The sequence below is a fragment of the Mustela putorius genome, unplaced genomic scaffold (assembly GCF_011764305.1).
Source record: "Mustela putorius furo isolate JIRA1106 unplaced genomic scaffold, ASM1176430v1.1 tig00003909_pilon_pilon_pilon, whole genome shotgun sequence".
NCBI lineage: Eukaryota > Metazoa > Chordata > Mammalia > Carnivora > Mustelidae > Mustela > Mustela putorius.
In genome coordinates, this window is record NW_025422057.1 from 4910983 (window position 1) to 4935455 (window position 24473).

The 24473-nt window shown below is 46.5% G+C and overlaps 1 protein-coding gene across 2 annotated transcripts in view; it reads right to left on the reverse strand.

Annotated features, from left to right (window-relative positions):
• Nucleotides 1–24473, reverse strand: part of DOCK1 (dedicator of cytokinesis 1) — a 497269-nt gene that overhangs the window by 71269 nt on the left and 401527 nt on the right. For both annotated transcript variants that reach the window (XM_045068856.1, XM_045068857.1), the window contains exons 32-33: nt 12903–12961; nt 2334–2482 (exon numbers count right to left, since the gene is read on the reverse strand). In XM_045068856.1, the coding sequence (XP_044924791.1) occupies nt 2334–2482; nt 12903–12961 (208 nt within the window). The remainder of the gene's footprint in view (nt 1–2333; nt 2483–12902; nt 12962–24473) is intronic.

Sequence of the window (24473 nt, forward strand, 5' to 3'; positions counted from 1 at the left end):
GATTCTTTGTTTTTTAGAGATTTATTTCTTTATTTGAGAGAGTGAGAGCACAAGAGAGCGTGGGCGTGCTAGCACAGGTGGGGGTTAGGGGAAGGGGCAGAGGGACAGGGACAGGGAGAGACTCCTTGACAGACTCCTCACTCAGTGTGGAGCCCAGCGCAGGGCTCAGTTTCACAACCCTGACAGCACGACCTGAGCGGAAATCCAGAGTTGGATGCTTAATAGACTGAGCCATCTGGGTGCTCCTACCTGATTCTTTAATAGCATTTTTTCATAAGGTCCTTCTTTGGGGCTTAATTCATATAAAATTCAAAAAGTCAGATGTATTTTCAGACTAGGAAAAGGCGTTTTAAACTCCAAATCCTACTTCTGGTAGGTTGGCAATGAGCTGGACCATGACTTAGGGCCAGTGGCAGTGGAGATGGGTCAAATCTTACGGCAACAACGCCCCCAAAAAAACTGGCGATGTCAAAACTTACAAAAATATTTTGAATTGGCAATTCCATTTCTGAGAATGCATACGAGGAAAACTTTCCAAAGAAAGTCAAGCTATATACATGCACGTGTTCACTGCACATTTACTCACAGTAGTGAGACGTGCAAGCCACCTAAATGCTCAGCAAGAGGGATGGGTACGAGAAGATTACCCATTTCATTTTATGAAATGTTATGCCATCATAAAAATCATGGTTACCACGTTGTAATCAAGAAAGATGTCTGTGATAGATTGCCAAACAAAGAGAACCCCCAAAATTTGGACAATGTTTACAACATTACATTACATGTGTACAAAGACTGATTGCAAACCAGAGGAATAGAAATAGCTGTTCTTTTAAAACAATCTCTTTAATTTTTATAGATAAATAAGTGCAAGGAAGCCCTCTTCCCTTACGCAAATAAAGAGAGAGAGAACCAAAGAAAGGGGGTAAGAAGCAAAGGGAGGGAGGGAAGGAGGTGGCGGGTGGGCGGGGGGTTCTCACGGGTCTGCTTTATTCCCTTTTCACACAACATCCCTTTGGAGTTGGTTCCATTCTGTACCAACGTCACGGCCTGAATCGAAGACCAAGGACGTCTGGTCATCTGCTGGAGAACCAGGTGGTCCCGGGAGTCACGGTTTCCCGACCTCGGTGGGGGCAAACCTAACTGTTTCTCACAGAGGAGAGGTTCTTTTAGCTTTGATCTGTTTCTGGCTCTAGAAAATACCAAAATTATTCTGCCTGGCTACCACCTTCATGCCACAATAATGAGGACCGACCAGTGGAAATCCATAAACAATGCACAATCGAAGAACCAAACAGCATCAAGGGGAGAAGGAACTTCTACTCTTTAAATAAGAGATCCAGGTGGCTCAGTGGGTTAAGCCGCTGCCTTCGGTTTGGGTCATGATCTCAGGGTCCTGGGATCGGGCCCCGCGTCAGGCTCTCTGCTCAGCGGGGAGTCTGCTTCCCCTCCTCTCTCTCTCTCTCTCTGCCTGCCTCTCTGCCTACTTGTGATCTCTATAAGATCTTTTTAAAAAAATAAAAATAAATAAATAAATAAATAAATAAGAGATCCCACAACAATCATGCTATTCTAGGGCAGTTTTGGTTTCCTTCCAATATAGGAGTTTTTTCCTTAATATTTCTCAAAAATCCATGTGAAATGGATACTCACGTACTTGAATTATTATAATATTTAAGCAAAGGTTGCTTTCAGTAGGGAGGACCCACTACCACTTGGCTCTTCTCGTGCATGTGAGTGTGTTACCCGACAGCGAATATGTAAACACATACTTCTCTTCATGGAATCCAGGGAAGATTTATTTAATCTTCCAACATAAATATTCAGATTTTGTCTTTCCTATTGATACCATATGTTCTGAGCACGGCACACGGACTTTCTTCGAGGAGCTCTTATCAGTTCTGCTGCACAGGTAAAGACCAAGACCCAGGTGAGAGAGGAAAAGCAAAGACTTTTTTGACTTGAAAATAACACACGTTGGCAAGAAGCAGCCAGTCTGACAGAGTGTGGTAACATCTGGTTAAACATCTGGAGGGTACGTACCAAGGGGGAAGAGACTTTTATCCAGGGTGGAATGTGTAGTAAATCTAGTTAAAATAAGTAAAAGCTAATAATAATTGGAAGTATTTCTCCCTAAAGAAGAGGACAAAGGATGATAAGCTTCTTCAAAAAGGGAAGGCCTAGGGTTTTTCTCTTTTAAACTGCAGGGAATTGGGTTTTCATGTTCAACATCTTTATCTCCAGAGCCACTTAAAAAGCCTTTTTCAAGGTTTTCAGCCTTGTGTGACTTCTCCCCAAGTCCCTTACCGCACACCTACTATGTATGCCCTTACCATCTGGAAGCTTCGCGTCGAATGGAATTCACACTGCATCATATCGAAGAAGATGGGGATGGTGGCTTTGCGCAGTTCTGTCTCAGGAATCAGCGTCATTTCTAATATCGGGCCGACCATTTCTGGAATGAACTTTATCTTGTGTTGACCTTAAATACAGAAAGGCATTATTCAGAATTTTTTCTTTTTAAAGGATTTTAAATGAGCTTTGATGGACCAAACTGAACACAGATCAGTTTGACTTTGAAAGCTGAGATATTAGAACATGCAACCATTTCTCATCCAGAAGACTTTTCAATGTGTTCAGCTTTTAGCATATGAAGTGGACTGCAGTAGCTCCTTGGTGGCTCAGTCAGTTAAGTATCTGACTCTTGATTTCAGCTCAGGTCGTGATCTCAGGGTCCTGGGACTGAGTCCCACATCAGCTCTGTCCTCAGCATGGAGTCTGCTTGTCCTTCTTCCCCGACTCCTCCCCCGCTCACTTTCTCTCTTTCTCTCTCTCAAATAAACAAATAAAATCTTAAAATAGAAAAAACAAGTGGACTGTATTTGAAATGTTGTAAAGGAAGCTATTAAAATATCCATCCAGTGTAAGATCTGTAGTCATGACTTACGTGTTACATAAGATAAATGCTATTTCACAATCAGACAACTTTATCACAAAAATCAGCGGGGCTCTACAGCAGGGCTGGGAGACAGCATACCTGGGATCTCAGTGGTACCATTTTGTTATTAACAGTCACAACTTATCCAGAGTTAATCTATCTTACTCATCTTTCTGCACAATCAGAAAAGAGAATGGATCCTCTAAAGAATTTAGTTTAGTTTTTTTTTAGTTACTCAGCTAATAAGGATTCCTGTAAAGGAAGCCATAAAATAAATCTGGCTATAATAAATAGCCACACTTAACAAAGTTCATAACCCTCCTAATAAACTTAAATTAATAGATTTCTAAAATTTACATTAAGTGGACACATATATAAAATGTAACCTCCAATAAGGAATCTGAATAAAATGAAAATCTTATTTTCAACTTTTACTAAATATGTGGTATTTGGACTAAGGCTATAAAAACGGGATTCTCATCACTTCCTCAAATGCTTAATGTCTCTGATAGGCATGTAACTGTGGCAAAGCATTCTCTTAAAAATGCTATTATACTCAGTCTCTCAGGTGACACTTGTCTTGTATTATGCCGAAAAGATGTCAGAGCCAGTGTTTCAGAAAACAGATGATAGTGACACCAAGTCGTTCATCAATACAATTTGAGTGTCATGGAGTACTCGGTCTGTCGCTGACAGCTGTTACTGTTCCAAGCTGGCAGTGACATTTAGAAATGGCAGGAGCAAGTGGTCGTAGATGCAAGGATTGGAAAACTAGGCTATAAGAATGACAGTTTTCTAATTTTCAATTATTGACTTTCCTGCCCTTTAGTACGGGAACCCGGCCAGGGGTCAGTGCTGAGCTCTACCTATAGTGATAACCCCGGGGATTTAACCTCTGCGAACAAATGGTCCTCACGGTGAGCAAGGCTTGGGTGTTCTCCAGGAATCATCTTTACTTTCTTGTTTTTCCTTTCTCTCTCTCTCTTTTTTTTTTTTTTTTGCATTTGCATTATGGATTTCCCCTGGAGCATATCTTGCTCAAATTTAATGATGAACTCAGGTTTGAAATCAATGAGGATCAAGGTGACTCTTGCAGTGTAGACTTCAAGAAAAAGAGGATTCACTTTTTTTTCCCCCTTTGGGCCAAAGGAAGAACAAGGTAATTATCAGATCACTGTAGGAACGCTTTACCTCGGGTCACCTTGCCAATCCCCTAGTTACAACTCCCAGATTCTTTAAAACCCACCAAGCGTCTCTCTTCTAGTTACAAAACATGGCGCCGACCCATTCCGTCTGGACACCGGGCCATGCTCTCTCTGGCGGGGGAAGGTCTCACCCATCAGCAGCCTCTCCCTGGGTGAGAGATGATCTCAGCAAACACGGGGGTCCAAAAATCCGGGACATTAAACCCAGTCTTACCCCAGGAAAATCTCCAGGTACACACAGGTAGACTGAGCAAAAATGTCCACTATCCAGGCAAACTGAGGACCATCGATGCAGGCTTTAAGGAAAGCACCTAATTTGTCCAGTCCCCAGCATCAACCACGAAGGGAACCCCCAGTTGAAAACTATTCCAGACAAACCCAGCCAATCGGGATCTTGCCACAGGCACGCTGGCTCGGGGGGCACCGGCCCCGCCGGCTGGCCCACCGTGTGTAATAAACAAATCGGAAGTGGAGGCGGCGTGGGCCGAGGGGAAAGCAGGTGCTCCGGCGCTGCTTCCCAGAGCAGCTTTGATAAATAACTGAAAAGCTCGGGAAGGAGGCACATCCCTCCTGCCCCCTCCTTTCTCTGGGAGAGAGTGTACTTTTGATTTCTCCTTTCAGACTCAACATGTGACAGGTTTGGGAGGGGAGAAACACACGCTCTGTCCCACGGGGCAACGCCGTGTTTGCAGTCCTTGCTATGAAGCTCTGCTCGGAGGGGAGATCCGAGACGTTCATCTCAATGTACCGCACATATGACTGCAAGGACTCAGGGAAGAAACAGTCTCGTGGAGCATTTGGCTTGTTAAAATCAAAAACAAATGGAGACCAGCGTCAAACATTCTCCGAGCGTACAAAACCAGTTCAGTCCTACAAGCAAAACTACATTTAGCTGATTTTGCAAGGCTAACTTGACCTGAGGTGTTTCGTGCTTCTGCCTCTGGAAATCATAGGCATACACATACACAAACACAAACAAAAACAAAACATTTTCCAATGACTGACATGAGATAACCACGAACCAATTCCCCCTCATTTAAGAGAATTCTAAAATTATAACTGATCACTAATATTATAACCAATAAACAGTCCATGTTTTCTCACGACAAAAGCTGCTTCCTAACATATACCTCTGAGCCTCCCCCCACGTACTGGTCTGAGGGCTCTCGGCCTGCTAACTGTCTCCGTGGTGTGTGCACAATAAACCTTTACTGATACTACTTCGGTGACTCCCTCATTTTGCTTCTGTGATTGGTGACCTTTTGAAAGGCTCAAGGCCCCATCGTGCGATAGGTGACTAATTTTAAGATGATAAATATACCTGACTTCCATTTTTATTTTCTTGGCAGAGCTGGCTAGATCAAGCTGCCAATATGTTCCCAAACCTGAGCCCATTAGAAAAAAAAGGCTGTGTAGAAAATAGGTTGTGTACATTCTGGGGAACTGAGACGTGCTGTCATAAACTTCTAGAGCGGGGGCCTTGGCAGTGACACTTGGGGCAGGCTCCAACACCTGAGTTCGCAGTAGGAAAGAGCCAGGCAGCCTGACGTGACCCCATGGAACCGTTCTTAGCTCTTCTGATGGGCTGCTCAGGGCAGATCCTTTGGGCAACTGATACTTTTTATTATGTTTTTAATTTTCCCAAAATAATGCAATTATTTTACAAGCAAGGAAAGCAATCATGTTGGTTGATGGTTATTTCTTGCTGTTACCAGATTCCTACCCTTCACTGACCAAGGCCATGATACATTTGACCTTTTGGCAGCCTCTCAGGCCAGAGTCAAGGTTCCTGGCTGAAAAGCGGCAGAACGCAGATCTTTCATCACCGTATTCAAATCAGCCACCGCCAGGATGCAACGGGACATTTGCGCTCCTAACTGCATCCTTTACCTAGCAAATCAGAAGATCTGCTTGACTCAGCCTGTTTGGAGCATAATGACAGATAATGTCAAGGGAACCAACTGCTCCAAAACAGCTTTAAAGACCCGATTTCCACCTAAGGGGGCATCCTCAGAAGGTCAAACCTTTCTCAGAGCCTGAAAGTGGTGTCACAGAGCAGCTCACACTACCCCGGGCCCTTTATACCTTCCTTCAGGACAGCCCTGGAGATGGGGCCAGTTGCAAATGGTGGCCAGTCTCAGGGACCCGAGAGATGACTAGGAACAAAATTTTTATAAGAAGAAAGAAAAGTCAGAAAGGCAGCTGCATCCATCAGTCAGGCCAGTCATGGCTTGAGCTGAGTTCTGGAGCCTTCCATTGCCAGGCAGTGACCCTTCGGTGACCCTCACAAAAGGGAAGGTCCTGGGGAGCACTAAAGGGCCAGGATGGGTGGAGTTGGGGAAAAAATTATTTATCAAGCACGAAAAAAGCACTTTATTTATCTTTTTCCTTTCTTTTTCTTTTCTTTTCTATTTTTTTTAAAGATTTTTTAATTTATTTTTGTTTGAGCAGGGGGAGGGGCAGAGGGAAAGCAGACTCCCCGCTGAGCAGGGAGCTGGATGCGGGACTCAATCCGAGGACCCTGGGATCATGACCTGAGCTGAAGGCAGACGCTTCACCTTTCTGGGTGGATGTTTCTAGTTATCCTAAATGATGCACCAGGTATCAAGCCATTTCCTTAAGTACTGTCATTGGAAATCATACCTAAAATTCTCTTTTGGGGGTAAACACACAACTTACAGTGTGTACTTGGGAAATGAAACTGAACAATTCACAAGAGGGTGATGCCCCTCTCTTGGGAAGGGTGAGTGTGTTGAGAGACGGCCCGGAGGCTCACATGCAGGGCCGGGGAGGCAGGTAAGCCTACAGCACCTGCCAGGTGGTTGCTGGCAGCTAGGAGAGCCCTGGATTCCCTCTCGGCCAGCAGACAGCGATTCCTTCCATGCCACTCTCTAAACGTCCCTTGTTCTGTGCTCTCTACTGGGGCTGCGCCTGGTCCCTTGCTTACATTGAGTTCCGCAGGGCAAATGACAAATGCATCTGTCAGAACATGATCAATTAAAATGAATCATGGATGGCCCTCCTCCCTGTTCTAGAAGCCTTGGCATTTCATTATTGAGATCATCATACATATCTAAGGAATTATGGAGCGTCAGGATTGGAAGGCTCTTGAAAACTTCGGTCCAACCTCTCTATCTTACAGCCTAGAAAACAGATGGAAGCCCAGAAAGACTGGGTGATGGGGGAGGCCACACGGCCAGGTAGAGGCAAGGCAGGAAGAAATCTGTGGTAGGATTCAAGTCTTCACTTGGAGCCAGGGCTCCTCCTCTCTTCCCGGGGAAGGGGGGTGGGGTGAAGGGGGGGCGGTTGGCAGGAAGATCCAGGACAGGACAAGGCCTGGGAAGGCACAGTTTGGGAGATGCAGGAAGCCCTTGGACAGCCTGGAGCTGTAACTCAGCTTCTGGGCATTGAAGCTGCTGCAGGAAAGTCCCTTCCAATGACCCAGCAAAGAGTTTCCTTAAGGGGTGCTCAAGTGCCTGAGGCCCGAACAGCATGCCGGCTGCAGGTTCCAAGCAGATGGAGCCATTCCGACGGGCTCATCAGCAGCTCCTGAGAGCGTTTGTGCTGGAATCTGATCCCTGAGAACCCAGCTGCTGCCTCCCTTTAAACCAGGCTTCTTAATTTCTATGTTATTAGCATTATCCATAGGATATCGTATAGCTTTTTCCCCAAGGCCTTTTGCATTTATTTTTCGTGTAACACCCATTTGATCAAGACTCCATCCTTCATATAGACAGGTGGACAAAGGATATTTGGAAATTCTAACTTTTCCTACAGAAGTGAGAGGGCCTGCCTTTACACATGTTTGCTGACATCCGGAGACTCAAGAAGGATGAGCCAGCAACCCCCCGTGAGGAAACCTGGCTCAGGCTGAAAACAAGGGGCCATGAACTTGCTGACTGCAAAGCTGGACTACAGGCGAGGTCCCCAAACCCTGACCCCGTCTGCTCGGAGGGACCTCGGGAGAGCGATGGAGTCCAGGTCCCCACCTTCAGGGAAAAAACCATCATGTTCCATGTTTATCATCCTGCTGCATTCTTCCCAAGGAACAGAGATATGTCAGGGGATCTTTCTGGCTAAGGTCTCTAGCCACGGCACAGATAGCGGGAGTCGATTCAAGAACGGAGCAATGTGGGATGCAACTGAGCTGCTCCAGTCTTGGGGGAACAAATTTAACCCGGGCGCTATGGGGAAACTAGAGGGAGAGGTGCACAGACACCTGCCTCCTTGGAGAGAAGAGAGTCACTGGGGAGAGCAGGGAGGGGTGGCCTCTGCAGCCGTCAGCCGTTTCTGGCTTCATGGGCCAAAGTAAACAAAACGAACATTTCATATGGGAAATACCATGGAAGTGACAGGACCCTCCACAGGACCCTCCGTGAGGCTGAAGAAAGGCACCTGGATGCCTTGGCACGAAGCCAGCTGACAGTGGAGAACAGGTGCTGGGAAGAGTTTCATCTCCCAGCAACTGGAAATAGAACCACCATATGATCCAAACTAGAAAACTCCTAGAGTTTTCATCTAGGAGAGAGGCGGGTCCATTGAGGACCCATTCAAGATGGTGATAGGACGCCCAATTACCAGTTCTTTATTCCTTACCTAACTGAATTACATGGCATAGTGACTAACATTTTAATAGTGAATCCCATGTTATTTTCATTAATAAAATTTTACTGGGGCTCCTCCGTGGGTCAGTTGGTTAAGCGTCTGCCTTTAGCTCAGGTTATGATCCTGGGGTCCTGGGATCGAGCTCCGCATCAGGCTCCCTGCTCGGCGGGGAGTATCTTTCTCCCTCTCTGACACCCCCACCCCGCTCATGCTCTCGCTCACTCTTTCCCTCTCAAATGAGTAAATTTAAAAAATCTTTGAAAACTGTTTTATTATATTCTTTTTTCTTTTTATTGTTTACCCTCAGAAGAACACTTAAGATGAGATCTACCCTCTTAACAAATTTTTAAATGCAGGACTCAGTATTGTTAACTCTGGGTGTTATGTTGTATAGCAGATCTCTAGAACGTTTTCATCTTGCATAACTGACAGTTTGTACCTTTGACCAAAACCTCCCCGTTGCGTCCGGCTCCCCTCAGCCCTGCCTCTGGCCACCATCATTCTACTCACGGCTTCTGAGAGGATAACTCTTCAGAAACTCATGTAAGTGGAATGTTTTTGCATTTGGCAAGATTTCGTTTTTACTAAAAAAATAAAGCTGAATAAAATTCCATTGAAGATGCACATGCCACATTTTCTTTATCCATTCAGCCGTCGCTGGGCACTTAGGTTATTTCCATTTCTCGGCTATTGTGAATAATGCTGCCATGAACACGAGTGTGCAAATACCTCATCAAGATCCTGATTTCAATCCATTTGGATGTACCCCTAGAAGGGAGACGGCTGGACCATATGGTAGTTCTATTTTTAACTTTTGAGAAACCTCCATGCTGTTTGCCACACTCCCACCAACCCTGTGCAAGTGTTCAAACTTCTGTAAATCCTGGCTGACACTTGTTATCTTCGGCTTTTTTCATAATAGCCATCCTAACAGGTGTGAGGGGACATCTCATTGGGGTTTTGATTTGCATTTCCTTGATGGTCAGTGATGTTGTGTACCTTTTCATACCTACTGGTCATTTGCATTTTTCCCTTGGAGAAATGTCAGTTCAAGTCCTTGGTCCGTTTTTAAATTGGTGGGGTTTTTTTTTGCTATTAAGTTGTAAGTTTTCCCAATACATTTTGGAAACTAACCCTTTAGCAGATCTATGGTTTGCAACTGTTCTCTCTCATTCCACAGAGTGTCTTTCATTTTGCTGATCGCTGCCTTTACTGTGCAGGAGCTTTTGAGTTTGACGTAGTCCTGCTTCTCTATTTTTGCTTTTGCTGTCATTTCCGAGAAATCATCACCAAGACCAGTATCAAGAAGCTTTTCTCCTATGGTTTCTTTTAGAGTTTTAAGGTTTGGAGTCTGTGTTTAAGTTTTTAGCCCACGATGAGTTGGTTTTGGGGTATGATGTTAGCCAACGGTCCAGCTTCTTCCCTTTGTATGTGGACACCCAGTTTTCCCAACACCATTTACCAAAGTGGTGACCCTTTCCCCACTGTGTATTCTCAGGTCTTTTGTCTAAGGTCAGGGGACTGCATACGTGCAGGTTTAGGTCTGGGCTCTCTTTCCTGTCCTGTTGGTCTCTGTGTCTGCCTAGAATACTAGAGTATTCTGACTCCTGCTTCGTCACATATTCTGAAGTCAGGAGGTATGATGCCTCCACTTTTGTTCTTTGTCAGGACTGCTTTGGTGACTTAGGGTCTTTTGTGCTTCCATATGACTTTAGGAATCTTATTTTTTAATGTCTGTGAAAAACGCCATTGGAATTTTGGTGGAGATAGCATTGAGTCTACAGACTGCTTGGGGTAATATGGACATTTTAACACTCTCAAGTCTTACAATCTACAAAGATGAGATGTCTTTAGATTTATTTATTTCTTCCTTCATTTCTGTCATTGAATTTTTGTACTTTTCACTGTTTAGGTCTTTCACCTCCTTGTTTTAAGTTTACTTTTAGTATTTTGTTCATTTTGACACTACTGGAAATGGGATTATTTTCTTAATTTCCTTTCCAGATAGTTGTTAGTACATAGAAATGCAACTGGTTTTCCTATGCTCATTTTGTATCCTGCAAGTTTTCTTAATCTGTTAGTTCTAATAGCATTTTTGATGGAGGCTTTAGAGTTTTCTATATAAACGATTATGCCTTCTATAAACAGATAATTTCACTTCTTCCTTTGTGATCTCAATGGATTTTATTGCTTTTTCTTGCCTAATAGCTTTGGCTGGGACTTCCCGTACTATGCTGAATAGGAACAAGAGAGTGGGCCCCCTTGTGTTCCAGATCTAACAGGAAAAGCTTTCAGTTCTTCACTCCTGAGTATCTTAGGTGTGGGGTTGTCCTATGTGGCCTTTGTCATGTTAAGGTACATTACTTCCACACCCAGTTTGTTGAGTTTCTAACATGAAAGGGTATTAAATTTCGTCAAATGCTTTTTCTGTGTCTATTGAAATAATCATAAGACTTTTATACTCCAATCTGTAAATGCAGTGTATCACTTTTGTTAGCGTGTGTATGCAGAACCATCCTCGTATCCCAAGGAAAAATCCCACTTGATCATGGGGTATGATCCCATTGATGTGCTGCAGAACTTAGTTTGCTAGTATTTTCTGGTGGATTTTTACATCTATGTTCATGACAGACAGTGGCCTATAGTTTCCTTTTCTTGTAGTGTCTTTATCTGGCTTCATTATCAGGGTAAAGCTTGCCTCATAAAATGCGTTGGGAAGTGTTCCCTTCTCTTCGATGTTCTGAAAGAGTCTGAGAAGGACTGGCATTAGTTCTTTAAATGTTGGGTAGAATTCATCACTGAAGCTATCCGGTCCTAGGCTTTTCTTTGTTGGTAAATTTTCGATTGCTGATTACAAGTCATCCGTCTGTTCAGATTTTCTGTCTCTTCATAATCCAGTCTTGGTAGGCTGCATGTTTCTAGGAATTTGTCCATTTCCTCAAGGTTGACTGATGAATAATCATTCATAGTAGCCTCTTTTGACCCTTTTTATTCTGTGGTATTGATTGTAATGGTTCTGCTTCCATTTCTGATTTTATTGACTTACGTCTCCTCTGTTCTTAGTTAATCTAGCTAAAGGTTGGTCAATTTTGTTTATCTTTTCAAAAAACGAACTCTAGTTGTGTTGAATTTTCTATTGATTTTTTTCATTCTCGATTTCATTTATTTCTGCTCTAAATTTTATTATTTTCTTCCCTTTGCTGACTTTAGGCTTTGTGCTTTTTATAGTTCCTGGAGGTGTAAGGTTAGATTGTTTATATTTACTGATCAAGGCAACATTATAGACCAAATGGATCTAACAGACACCTAGAACATTCCACTTAGAAGCAAAAGAATCATGGTTTTCTCAAGGGCACACGAAGTGTCCCTCAGATATGTCACATCTTAGGTCATAAAACATTTCTTAACAAATTTAAGGAGACTGAAGTCATACCAACAACCATGGAATGAAATCAGAAATCAAAAACAAAAGGAAAACTAGAAAATTCACAAACAGAGGAAATTAAAAAGCCTGTTCCTGAATAACCAATGGGTCAAAGACATCAAATGGGAAATCAGAAAATACCTTGAGACAAATGAAAATGAAAACAAAATCTACGAAAATTCCCGAGATGCAGCAAAAGCAGTAGTAAGAGGGAAGTTTGTAGTGACACACACCTACATTAATTTCTCATCTGAGCACAAGGAGCCCCTAGTGTGTTCTCAGTGTGCGAGCATGTCCTACTGTCACCACCGGGTGGCAGTGTACCTACACACCGTGTCTGGTTTGGAGCAGGCCAAAAAAAACCCCTTTGAGGGTAAAATGTGATCAACTGAATTCAGTAAGCAGTGGGATGAGCCACCCGGTCACCTGCTCTGATGCCTGGACGCGGGGTGAATGTTAGTGAGGCCCGGAAGCAAGAAATTTCAAGGCAGAGCCGTGTTTACCTGACAGAGGGGCACTCTTACTGATTTTTCCATTTGCCCCACGGTTCAGAGTTTCTTCCTATGTCTTACTTACCGAAAACAACTACTGCAAAGGTAGCAATTGCTCTCTGAGATAGAGACGCAATCCAGACTTTCAAAACTCCCCGGCACTGACAGCCAGGGCTGATGTCTTTCCTCACCAGTTTCGGGAGAGTCACCGCGGTTCCCCAGCAATCCCAGCTACTCACCGAGGTTGTACCACATGTCTCTGATTTCGAAGCCGATCTGCCTCCTCATATCTCCATACCTGGGAACCGAGGACAAGGGAAATGCTGAGTCACTCTTTTGGGCATTTGGAAATCAGACTTTGATTAATTTTAAGTGAAACGAAAGTCTCCCAGCACTGAGACAAACAAAGAGAGGATCAAAGCTTCTCTTGCCACCAAAGGGAAATGAAGGAGGAAGAATCCAGCCAAGGGAGTCTCACCTACCCATCCCCACCCCCCCAACGCTGATTATGTAACTCCCCTCCACCCCCCACCCTGCAGGGAACTTGGGCGAAGTCTTGGAGGGTAAGGAAGGCATTTTCCTTCTTCAGTCTCTAATGGCAAGAGGACGACCTGGGTCCCTGGCCTGAGGGGAAGCTTGTTTTCAGAGCCTGCTCTCAGCATCCGAACCCTGCAGACACCAAAAGACATCCTCCAGCCCCGCTCACAAAACCAGCTCTCACAGGTTACAATTAAGCCCCAGAGTGGACAATCAGAGCAGGGAAGGCCTCTTTCAAATACCTCCCACCCTTCCTTAGCATTTTCCATGTAAGGAAGTGCTCTGCACCAAAAGATGTCAACAAACATTCCTGTTTTTGTTTATCAGGGAAAAGAAATGTTAATTTTCCTCCCACAGGGTCAGCAGAGGAGGTGTGCCTTTCGTGAGTAAACAGAATTTGATGCTTCAGAAGATAAACGTTTATTAGTTTGTGAGCAATTTCACTTTTTCCTTTATTGCCTAAGGAAGGAACTGATTATATTAAAAATAATAATTTGCGCAATTATCGTACAGGATTACAGTTTAGCAGCTGCTAGGTCATCAAGCTGCTCTGTTCATCCTCACGTCAGCTCACATGGAAAGGGAAGCGGCTGTTCACAGATGACCTGGTTGGGGCTCTCGAGGCAAAACGCCTCCTGGTCAACCCACAGCCGTCCAGGGCTGCCACCGTAGAGGAGTCTCCAGGGCCCTACGCACCCAGCTGTCACTTTCGGCAGGAGAGGTCTGCGGACCTCCTGCTCTCCATCCGAGAGGAGTGCCGACGTGGGTGACAGAGGGAGGGTCTGGGGAATGCAGCCATCGCCAGCGCCCCAGGGAGGAGATGCCTGTCCACTGTCAGCAAAGCTACTGGACCCAGCCAAGGGGTGACAGGAGAGCAGGCTCCACTGTCTAACTGACACCCCACATGGCCCACAGTCCATACGATCGAAGCCCCCTTCAGTTGTACACCCTTCCTGGCCTTGGGGGTCCAGTTTCCCGACTCCCATCTGGCTCATGCATAAATGACAGAGGCCCCCAGCGGCCGCTACAGCCCGGGGCCGGGAGAGGATACAGCCCACAGGCTCCTGGCAACCACCAGGGAGACACACGGCGCAGCACAGAGCCAGGCTCACACCCAGTGCTGGTGCTTGCCATGTAGGTGGGCGAGTCGCGCCTCGGTGGAGTGGGCATGTGCTGAGCCAGGGGAGCTCCAGGTCACAGGCCTGACCCCCAGGGCCTGCCAGCACATGTTCAGATCCCAGCCTACGGAGCCTGAGCAGAGCCGGCCTGAGCACCGCCCCTACCCCGCCCCCGACCAATGGAGGTGGTGTGAGCTGGTCACAGCAGCTGGCCTGCCACAGACTGACTCAAGCTTTAAATACTCTTCCAACGGCTGAGTGATTCCTTCTGGTTCTGGAATAATCTCTCACAAAAAAGAAGGATGGCTAAAATGCTAGGTGGTTTGGGTCATTGCAGAGTGACCCAATGTCTGGTGTCCTGCAGTGATGTGTCATTTCCCCTGAGCTGGGGTGGACACCTGGAGACCAGGAGGCCCATGTGGAGAGGGAAGCCTCACCACTCCTGCTTCTCCCTGGACACCCTCTCTCCTTGTGGGGTTGGCAGAGGATGACATGCTCGTGGATGTCCGATGCACATTTCCCAGTGACACTATTCTGTCCTGGATGTGGACAATGACACGTCCTCACAGGATTGGAGGACGGGGGATGGGCGATCAACAAAGACCTGAGAGCACAGCCCTCGCTAGGTCCAGGCCTGCTGTAGCAAGGGGCTAAAATGCTGTTTTCATACTCAAATAAGACAAAGGTACTCAGAGCCAGAACAAAGGTAACAAGGGGAACAAGGCGCTGGAAGGTGAGGGGCAGGGCTGACTCTCTGGCAGAGAGACTGGTCTTTTCTTTAGTTTTTATAAGAAGGCAGCTTTGATGAATCTATACGCATGTCAGCGTAATCCCCCAATCTAGTTACGGCTGCCACCAGACCTCAAGAGGGACTCCCGAACCGTTCATACCTTCCTCCTGGGAAGGAGAGAGCAGCCGTGATGCGGGGTGCGGGGACCCTGGCTCCTTACACAGCCACGGGCTCCCAGGGCTGGTGGCAGCCTTACAGACACAGACAAGTTCAACTCCGACAACTGACATTTGAGGAGGGAACAGAAGCGGTCCCAGAGGGAGAAGCCCAAGGACCTGGCCGAGTCACAGGCAAGGAGAGAAGAAAGAGAACCCGATCTTCAGACCGCAAGGTCCGTGCTCAGCCCCATGGCACACATCTCGAAGCCTGGCAAGTCCGGACCTCCATGACGCCACGGCACAGCGCTGTGTCACATCTCTCAAAGGGCCCTGGTCTCATCTGACTCAGGTAACAAGACTACCAGGTGAGCAGAGAGAAGCTGCCGAGGCCCTCTTTCCACTGAGGAAGCAGAGATTCCCGAAGCTGAACCACTGCGCCTAACCCCACAAGGCTATAGCAGCAGAAGCAGAGTGACCTGGCGCGTCCCATCACGCCCCACCCACCACACACACAAGTCAGAGCGCACCTGAAGGCTGCCAAGGGGGCCGCTGAGGAGGCAAGCTTTCCACAGCCAAAGCTGTAGTCCACATCCAGCCCCGGAACTCTGGGCTAAAATAGCATATGAATCTGGTCTCTGGGGCCTCATCTCAGCTCCTGGTTTTATGAATCTTCATCCCAAAAAGCAGAAAACCCATGTCCACCACAGATAGCTCAGGCCTGGGGATAAGCCTTGACCTGCGCCTAAATCTAAGCACTCTGGGCCAGTGACCTGGGCGCTCTGACCCTCAGTCTCCTCATCTGTAGTACTGGAATAATGATGTATGATGTTCCATCTCCCCGAGTTTCTGAGAATGAGAGACATGACGTCCTTGTATGTCCTAGAGCGCACTCAAGCCAGGCTAGCTGCTTCCTTTAAAAGCCCAGACGAGACCTCATCACAGGAACCCCCTCGTGGTTACAATGGTCATTTACATTGATTCATTCAGGGAACATAACTCACTGATGCACTGATTACTGAATACTCACTAGAGGCCAGGCTCAGAGCTATTATGGGAAAAGTAATATAACATGGAGAACAAAGTCCACAGACCTTCGGGCTCTAGTAGCATGGTAGCAGACATTAAACAAATAATCGCACTAGAACAACACACACATTTATACATACAGTAGTCCTTCGAAGTCTGTGATCATGGCCCTTTAGGAAAAATAGGAGTGAGAGTGTAACAGTGGGCCCAGACTGCCGTGGCAGTTCCCTGGGACAACTGACCCTCAGATATGAAGAAGGAAAGACAGAATCCAGGCATTCTGGGCAGATGGACCAGCAGGTGCAAAGGCCCTGTGGCAGGGACAGGTTAGGTAAGTATATGGACCAAAGGACGATGTATGGCTAGAAGACAGAGAGCCTGCTCCTTCCCTTTAAGAGACCAAGGGTGATACAGTGTGACCAAAGGCCACAGAGGCAGTTTTTTAAAGATTCATTTTCCAACTATTTTTGAAATAAGAAGTAGGTTTTACTTCACTAAGTAGCGCACATATAAATATCTGTGTAGGACTGTTTTATGAAATAACACTTAACCGTACTATCTTCAGTAAATTTGGATGCTTTCTTACATTTTATTTCACTGAAAAAAAAAATCTGTTGGGCATGACTGTTGTGGGTTGAACTATGTCCTCCACAATATCATGTTCAAGTCTGAAACCCTGGGACCTGTGAAGGGGACCTCATCTGGAATTAGGAACTTTGCAGGTGTTACCAGGTTAAGGTGACATCATACTGGACTGCAGATGTCAGAGGGGAGTTAAGTCCAAGGACTGGCGTCATCATAAGGGGAGGGATATTTGGAGACACGGGAAGAAGGCCACGAGAAGATGGAGGTCGAGTGTGGCGCCAAGGAGTGCCAAGGCCTGGGGACAACCACCAGCAGTGAGAGGCACAGAGCACGTTCTCTCTCTGAGCCTCCAGAAGGAACCACCTCTGCCCACACCTTGATCTGGACTCCTGGCCCCCTGACCTGGGAGACAATAAATTTCCGTAGGTCTTAGCTGTCCAGGCTCTGTTAACTTTGAGGGCAGATGACTGTAGGGAACAAATACAAACACCCATTAAGCTGCCATCATGGCCCAAGGAAGGGTCGAGACGCAGAGCTGAAGCGCGCCATCTGACAGAGGGAGGATGGAATGAGAAGCCCAAAGACCAAGGCGTGAGGGGCTCCCCCACTGCAAGGTCTAACGGAGGGTCAGGAACCTGACGAGGGAACAGAGACACCAGAAAGGAGGAGGAAGATCTCCATGGGGCTCTGCAGAGAAAGGAAAGAGGAAGACCGTGTGGGGAGTAGGTGGAGGCTGAAGAAGGCGGACAGACAGAGGCTGCTGGAGGGACATGGTGAGGCAAGATGTGCTGGGTTGAATGGCAAGTCCCTGGGGGGAGGTGAGAGGAGGTGGGACCCCATCTGTAACCCAGGGAATCAAGTTTACTACACACAGGGCTTGGATGTGCCACGGTGCCCTGCGCCGTCCAAGGTTTACCGTGTGGACAGAGCACATGGGACACCTCCCTTGGCCAGGGACTCGGCACAGGTCACTGTTCATTAAATCTGTCTCCCTGGGCCCCCTGCTAATTCTGGTTTAGAGTGGAGTTATTTTGAATAATTGGAGTCTCTTAACCAATGAGCATAAACACAAACTCTACTTTCTAAACCATTCCTTATTATAATCTGGGGTCTCCAATCCCAGCTTCAGATCAGCCCACACTGCAAGGTGGGGCTTTTTGCAGCTTTCTTTGGGTTTCCCTAAAAGCAACGTCTTTAGTTTGACCTAACACACGACCATCTCAGAACCCCGTGCTCAGGAAGATGGAGATCTTTGTGTATATGGAATTTCAACCTGGTCGCAAAACCTGTCCTCTCAGAGGGTGTGACTCCTGCACGAAAAAACACATAGAAATAAGTAAATAAAGATGAGATACAGCGTGGAGACAAACCGAGGAGACGGTCTTTGTGGAGGGCGCTCTCCGCACACAGCTTCAAATGCATGGACCTGGGGTTGGCCTTCAAGCTTGACTCTCGGGCTGAAAATTTTAAGTGAGCCTTTTATGCTTAGATATGTCGGATGCCCGGTGCCTCAACCCCTTTCTCTTCTAGAACGAAGTCTGGTCCTGAACACAGAAGGCTGTTTGCAGTCACGGGTCACATTGTCCCACACGAGGACACACATGTCCTGCATACTAACGTGGTCAAGCTGGCTGCTGATGAACAGCCAACTTTTTTCTATCTGAATCATATTCCCTAAGTCCCCGTAATGTCAGAGGCTGGGGGTGGGGTGGGGGTGGAGGATGGGGTGAGGAGAAATAATGGTCAGTTTTCTCATGCCTGTGACACCTCTATCCTTTGCTGGGAGTCACTAGCACCAAGGGTGTCTGAAGGCTGAGTCAGTTACATTTTCTTATTATAGACTTTGATTCCTGGTGGTTATTTATTTTGTGGTTCATTGGAAAATCTCATACTCAGTTTGGGTTTGATATAACCAGTTCTCTGCATGGTCTGGCCCATTATTTTATGCTACTCCCATACACATTGGGGAATGTCTCTGGAATGAATATCCTAATTATCTCCCCAACTAGGTCATCAGGAGGGCAGAGAGCTTCACGTGAGGGAAGGAGCAGGTAGATCTTCTGACCCTGGGATTTCCTGTTGTCTGGGGCCCCATGCCGTAGCTTGGCGGAGAGGAAGAGAAGGCAGGCTTGAGTGTGAAGGGTGTGAGGGCAGCGGAGCTCCTCACTGAAGCCCTCACTCAGAGATGCATTTAGTTGACTTCAGGAACCCTAGAGCAGCAGACTGGCCCAAAGGGAGGCAGCCAGAGGCTCCTGAAGGGGGGTGGCATCCTTCCGCCTTCAGAGCTCACGAGTTTCCCCTCTAGAAAGAGAGAGCCAGGTGAATTACCGGGTGTGCCCTGTGTCAGCACCGGACCCTTTGCTGAGACCCGTGAGGTCGATTCCCAGATCGCTGGGCCTCCCACTCTGCCCCAAGCCAGCAGGGTCAAGCCACTCACTCACACTTCAACAATCCAGCGCATCGCTCTGCTCGTGAAGCAGGCCATGGCCTTGGGGGCTTGACGTCCCCTTTGAAGATTGGCTGTCCGTGGGCCCGTGGCTCAGCCAGCCAACCTGCCGACCTCCCTGTTCCTATCCCACCCAGTCTGGAAGCCTCTCCCACCGGAGGCCTTGGGGCACCCCTGTCCACTCCCAAACGCGAATGTGCAGGCTGTCAAGGTGCCCGCTGGGCCCTGACACTCCACATGATCACCAACTGCCCGAGACTGTGAACTTCTCGCCTTGGCGTCCCGAGCACCAGGACCCCGAGCACGGACGGGACAGGCACACGATCCGAGACTGTGAACCTCTCGCCTTGGCGTCCCAAGCACCAGGACCCCGAGCACGGACGGGACAGGCACACGATCCGAGACTGTGAACCTCTCGCCTTGGCGTCCCGAGCACCAGGACCCCGAGCACGGACGGGACAGGCACACGATCCGAGACTGTGAACCTCTCGCCTTGGCGTCCCGAGCACCAGGACCCCGAGCACGGACGGGACAGGCACACGATCCGAGACTGTGAACCTCTCGCCTTGGCGTCCCGAGCACCAGGACCCCAAGCACGTACGGGACAGGCACACGATCCGAGACTGTGAACCTCTCGCCTAGGCGTCCCAAGCACCAGGACCCCGAGCACGGACGGGACAGGCACATGATCCCTTTTCACTAGAACCACTGGAAGCAGATTAAAACCTTTCTAGGCACTGGGGAAATTGAACCATGTGGGTAGGATGACTTCAAATATGTCTTATGTAGCTTTTGGTATTTAGAACTAAAATGGCACATTGATTATAAAGTGTTTAAGGTAGAGACAGAGGCATGATGAGTACAAGAAGCACAGGTGAACCGGCCACATGTCTGAGGCACACGGCCTCCCAGCCCACAGGCGCTTGTCTCCGACAGAGAACACTTCTGCCTGGTGGCCCATCACGGCCACACACCGAGCCTAGGTCCCTGGGAGAGGGCCCCTCAGGGCGCATAAGGGGCTGAGGCCGTCCTGCCAGAGTCTTGCAAAGACAATTTCTAAAACGCTTGGGTTCCCCACTCCCCCTTGGGGAAATCCAAGAGAAAATTTCAAAGGGAAAATCCGCAGTCTCTCCTTGCCACGGTTATGAGGAAGAGAAGACTCAAAGCTCTATTTGGAAGCCCTGCATCTCTGGAAGGGAGACACCAGCTGGCCGTGTTTCATTTTCCTTGGCTTTGAACCCTTTGAAGGCACAGGGCTATGTGGGAAGCAAGTGTTTTCTTTGGCAGTTGAGGACCCTGTGTGGACAATGCATGTATGACGTGGCTTTAGCTTATTAGGCTATTAACATCCGCAGGCCAAAAGGAGGCCCAGCACAGAGACACCCGGCCCTGGCCTGGAGACAGCTCGGAATCAATGGTTTTACTCTAAAAACCTCACAGGAGATGCAGCTCTTTTAAGACAGATTTCTGGTTTAAATTCTCTTGTCCTACAGGCATCTTGAAGGGTTGGCCACGCTGTGCGCTTGGCAGAGAATGGGTTGTGCTGCCGGCTGGAGCTGGGTCTGGATTCCAACCTCACCGCACAGTGACCCCCGCACACACGAAATCCACCTGCCACGTCCTAGCTGTCATTCCACGGGACTGGATAACAAGGCGTCCCCAGTGCCCGGGGCTGGCTGTGAGTAAGCTGTTCGGTGCTCAGAGCGTGCGAGTTATCTCTGCCTCTACTATGGAAATTTCCACCATGAGCACATCGAAACAAGGGCAGAGACAGCCACCAGGTACCATCCCTAACTTCACATGAGCCCTGAGAAGATGTAAATTTGGCAAAGTGGAAGCTTCCCGACGGAGCCAGTCCCCAGAAGGTGCCACCTGGCGTCTGTCTCTAGAGCCAGGGCTGGCAGTCAGACCCCACATGGTCTGCGTGTAGGCAGAGCCCGCCTTCCCAGCAGTGACCAGCGGGTGAACATCTTGGTTCAGAACTGCCTGGGTTAGAATGACTGGGCGTGTAGCACCGGCCATGTGACTTGTTCAAACATGTTTCACCTTCCTTTCTGGAAAGTTAAAGATGAAAAGGGAATCCAATGAACAACTTCTGTTCTGGTTTTAATGATGATATATGAAAACTGCACTCGGAGCGCTTAGAAAGTCACTGGCGTACAAGTTCGATAAATATTTGCTGACATAATTCTCACTTTGAAGGGATGACGTGCTATTGGTGAGGCCAGCAAGTGAGAGACGTGCTCAGAGAGCATGAGGGGCGCTGAGCCGTGCCTTTGCCATCTTCTGAGACTCCCTCTGGAGTCCCCAATGTCAGGGAGGGACAAAGTCTTAGAAAAGTCAATGTAAGGCAGAGGAATTATGAAACAACACATAGGATCCGGTGACACGGAGACATGGGAGCAGCAAGAGAACTCTGTCAAGTATTTTTTTTTTTTTTTTTTTTTTTTTTTTTTTTTTTTTTAGTTTTTTATTTTTTTTTTATTTTTATTTTTTTTTTTTTAAATTTTTTATTTTTTATAAACATATATTTTTATCCCCAGGGGTACAGGTCTGTGAATCACCAGGTTTACACACTTCACAGCACTCACCAAATCACATACCCTCCCCAATGTCCATAATCCCACCCCCTTCTCCCAAACCCCCTCCCCCCGGCAACCCTCAGTTTGTTTTGTGAGATTAAGAGTCACTTATGGTTTGTCTCCCTCCCAATCCCATCTTGTTTCATTTATTCTTCTACCCACTTAAGCCTCCATGTTGCATCACCACTTCCTCATATCAGGGAGATCATATGATAGTTGTCTTTCTCTGCTTGACTTATTTCGCTAAGCATGATACGCTCTAGTTCCATCCATGTTATTGCAAATGGCAAGATTTCATTTCTTTTGATGGCTGCATAGTATTCCATTGTGTATATATACCACATCTTCTTGATCCATTCATCTGTTGATGGACATCTAGGTTCTTTCCATAGTTTGGCTATTGTGGACATTGCTGCTATAAACATTCGGGTGCATGTGTCCCTTTGGATCACTACATTTGTATCTTTAGGGTAAATACCCAATAGTGCAATTGCTGGATCATAGGGCAGTTCTATTTTCAACATTTTGAGGAACCTCCATGCTGTTTTCCAGAGTGGCTGCACCAGCTTGCATTCCCACCAACAGTGTAGGAGGGTTCCCCTTTCTCCGCATCCTCGCCAGCATCTGTCATTTCCTGACTTGTTGATTTTAGCCATTCTGACTGGTGTGAGGTGATATCTCATTGTGGTTTTGATTTGTATTTCCCTGATGCCGAGTGATATGGAGCACTTTTTCATGTGTCTGTTCGCCATCTGGATGTCTTCTTTGCAGAAATGTCTGTTCATGTCTTCTGCCCATTTCTTGATTGGATTATTTGTTTTTGGGTATTGAGTTTGCTAAGTTCTTTATAGATTCTGGACACTAGTCCTTTATCTGATATGTCGTTTGCAAATATCTTCTCCCATTCTGTCAGTTGTCTTTTGATTTTGTTAACTGTTTCCTTTGCTGTGCAAAAGCTTTTGATCTTGATGAAATCCCAGTAGTTCATTTTTTCCCTTGCTTCCCTTGCCTTTTGCGTTGTTCCTAGGAAGATGTTGCTGCGGCAGAGGTCGAAGAGGTTGCTGCCCGTGTTCTCCTCAAGGATTTTGATGGATTCCTTTCGTACATTGAGGTCCTTCATCCATTTTGAGTCTATTTTTGGTGTGTGGTGTAAGGAAATGGTCCAAATTTCATTTTCCTGCATGTGGCTGTCCAATTTTCCCAGCACCATTTATTGAAAAGGCTGTCTTTTTTCCATTGGACATTCTTTCCTGCTTTGTCGAAGATTAGTTGACCATAGATTTGAGGGTCTATTTCTGGGCTCTCTATTCTGTTCCATTGATCTATGTGTCTGTTTTTGTGCCAGTACCATGCTGTCTTGATGATGACAGCTTTGTAATAGAGCTTGAAGTCCGGAATTGTGATGCCACCAACGTTGGCTTTCTTTTTCAATATCCCTTTGGCTATTCGAGGTCTTTTCTGGTTCCATATAAATTTTAGCATTATTTGTTCCATTTCTTTGAAAAAGATGGATGGTACTTTGATAGGAATTGCATTAAATGTGTAGATTGCTTTAGGTAGCATAGACATTTTCACAATATTTATTCTTCCAATCCAGGAGCATGGAACATTTTTCCATTTCTTTGTGTCTTCCTCAATTTCTTTCATGAGTACTTTATAGTTTTCTGAGTATAGATTCTGTGTCTCTTTGGTTAGGTTTATTCCTAGGTATCTTATGGTTTTGGATGCAATTGTAAATGGGATTGACTCCTTAATATCTCTTTCTTCTGTCTTGCTGTTGGTGTAGAGAAATGCAACTGATTTCTGTGCATTGATTTTATATCCTGACACTTTACTGAATTCCTGTATAAGTTCTAGCAGTTTTGGAGTGGAGTCTTTTGGGTTTTCCACATATAGTATCATATCATCTGCGAAGAGTGATAATTTGACTTCTTCTTTGCCGATTTGGATGCCTTTAATTTCCTTTTGTTGTCTGATTGCTGAGGCTAGGACCTCTAGTACTATGTTGAATAGCAGTGGTGATAATGGACATCCCTGCCGTGTTCCTGACCTTAGCGGAAAAGCTTTCAGTTTTTCTCCATTGAGAATGATATTTGCGGTGGGTTTTTCATAGATGGCTTTGATGATATTGAGGGTATGTGCCCTCTATCCCTACACTTTGAAGAGTTTTGATCAGGAAGGGATGTTGTACTTTGTCAAATGCTTTTTCAGCATCTATTGAGAGTATCATATGGTTCTTGTTCTTTCTTTTATTGATGTGTTGTATCACATTGACTGATTTGCGGATGTTGAACCAACCTTGCAGCCCTGGAATAAATCCCACTTGGTCGTGGTGAATAATCTTTTTAATGTACTGTTGAATCCTATTGGCTAGTATTTTGTTGAGTATTTTCGCATCTGTGTTCATCAAGGATATCGGTCTATAGCTCTCTTTTTTGGTGGGATCCTTGTCTGGTTTTGGGATCAAGGTGATGCTGGCCTCATAAAATGAGTTTGGAAGTTTTCCTTCCATTTCTATTTTTTTGGAACAGTTTCAGGAGAATAGGAATTAGTTCTTCTTTAAATGTTTGGTAGAATTCCCCCGGGAAGCCGTCTGGCCCTGGGCTTTTGTTTGTTTGGAGATTTTTA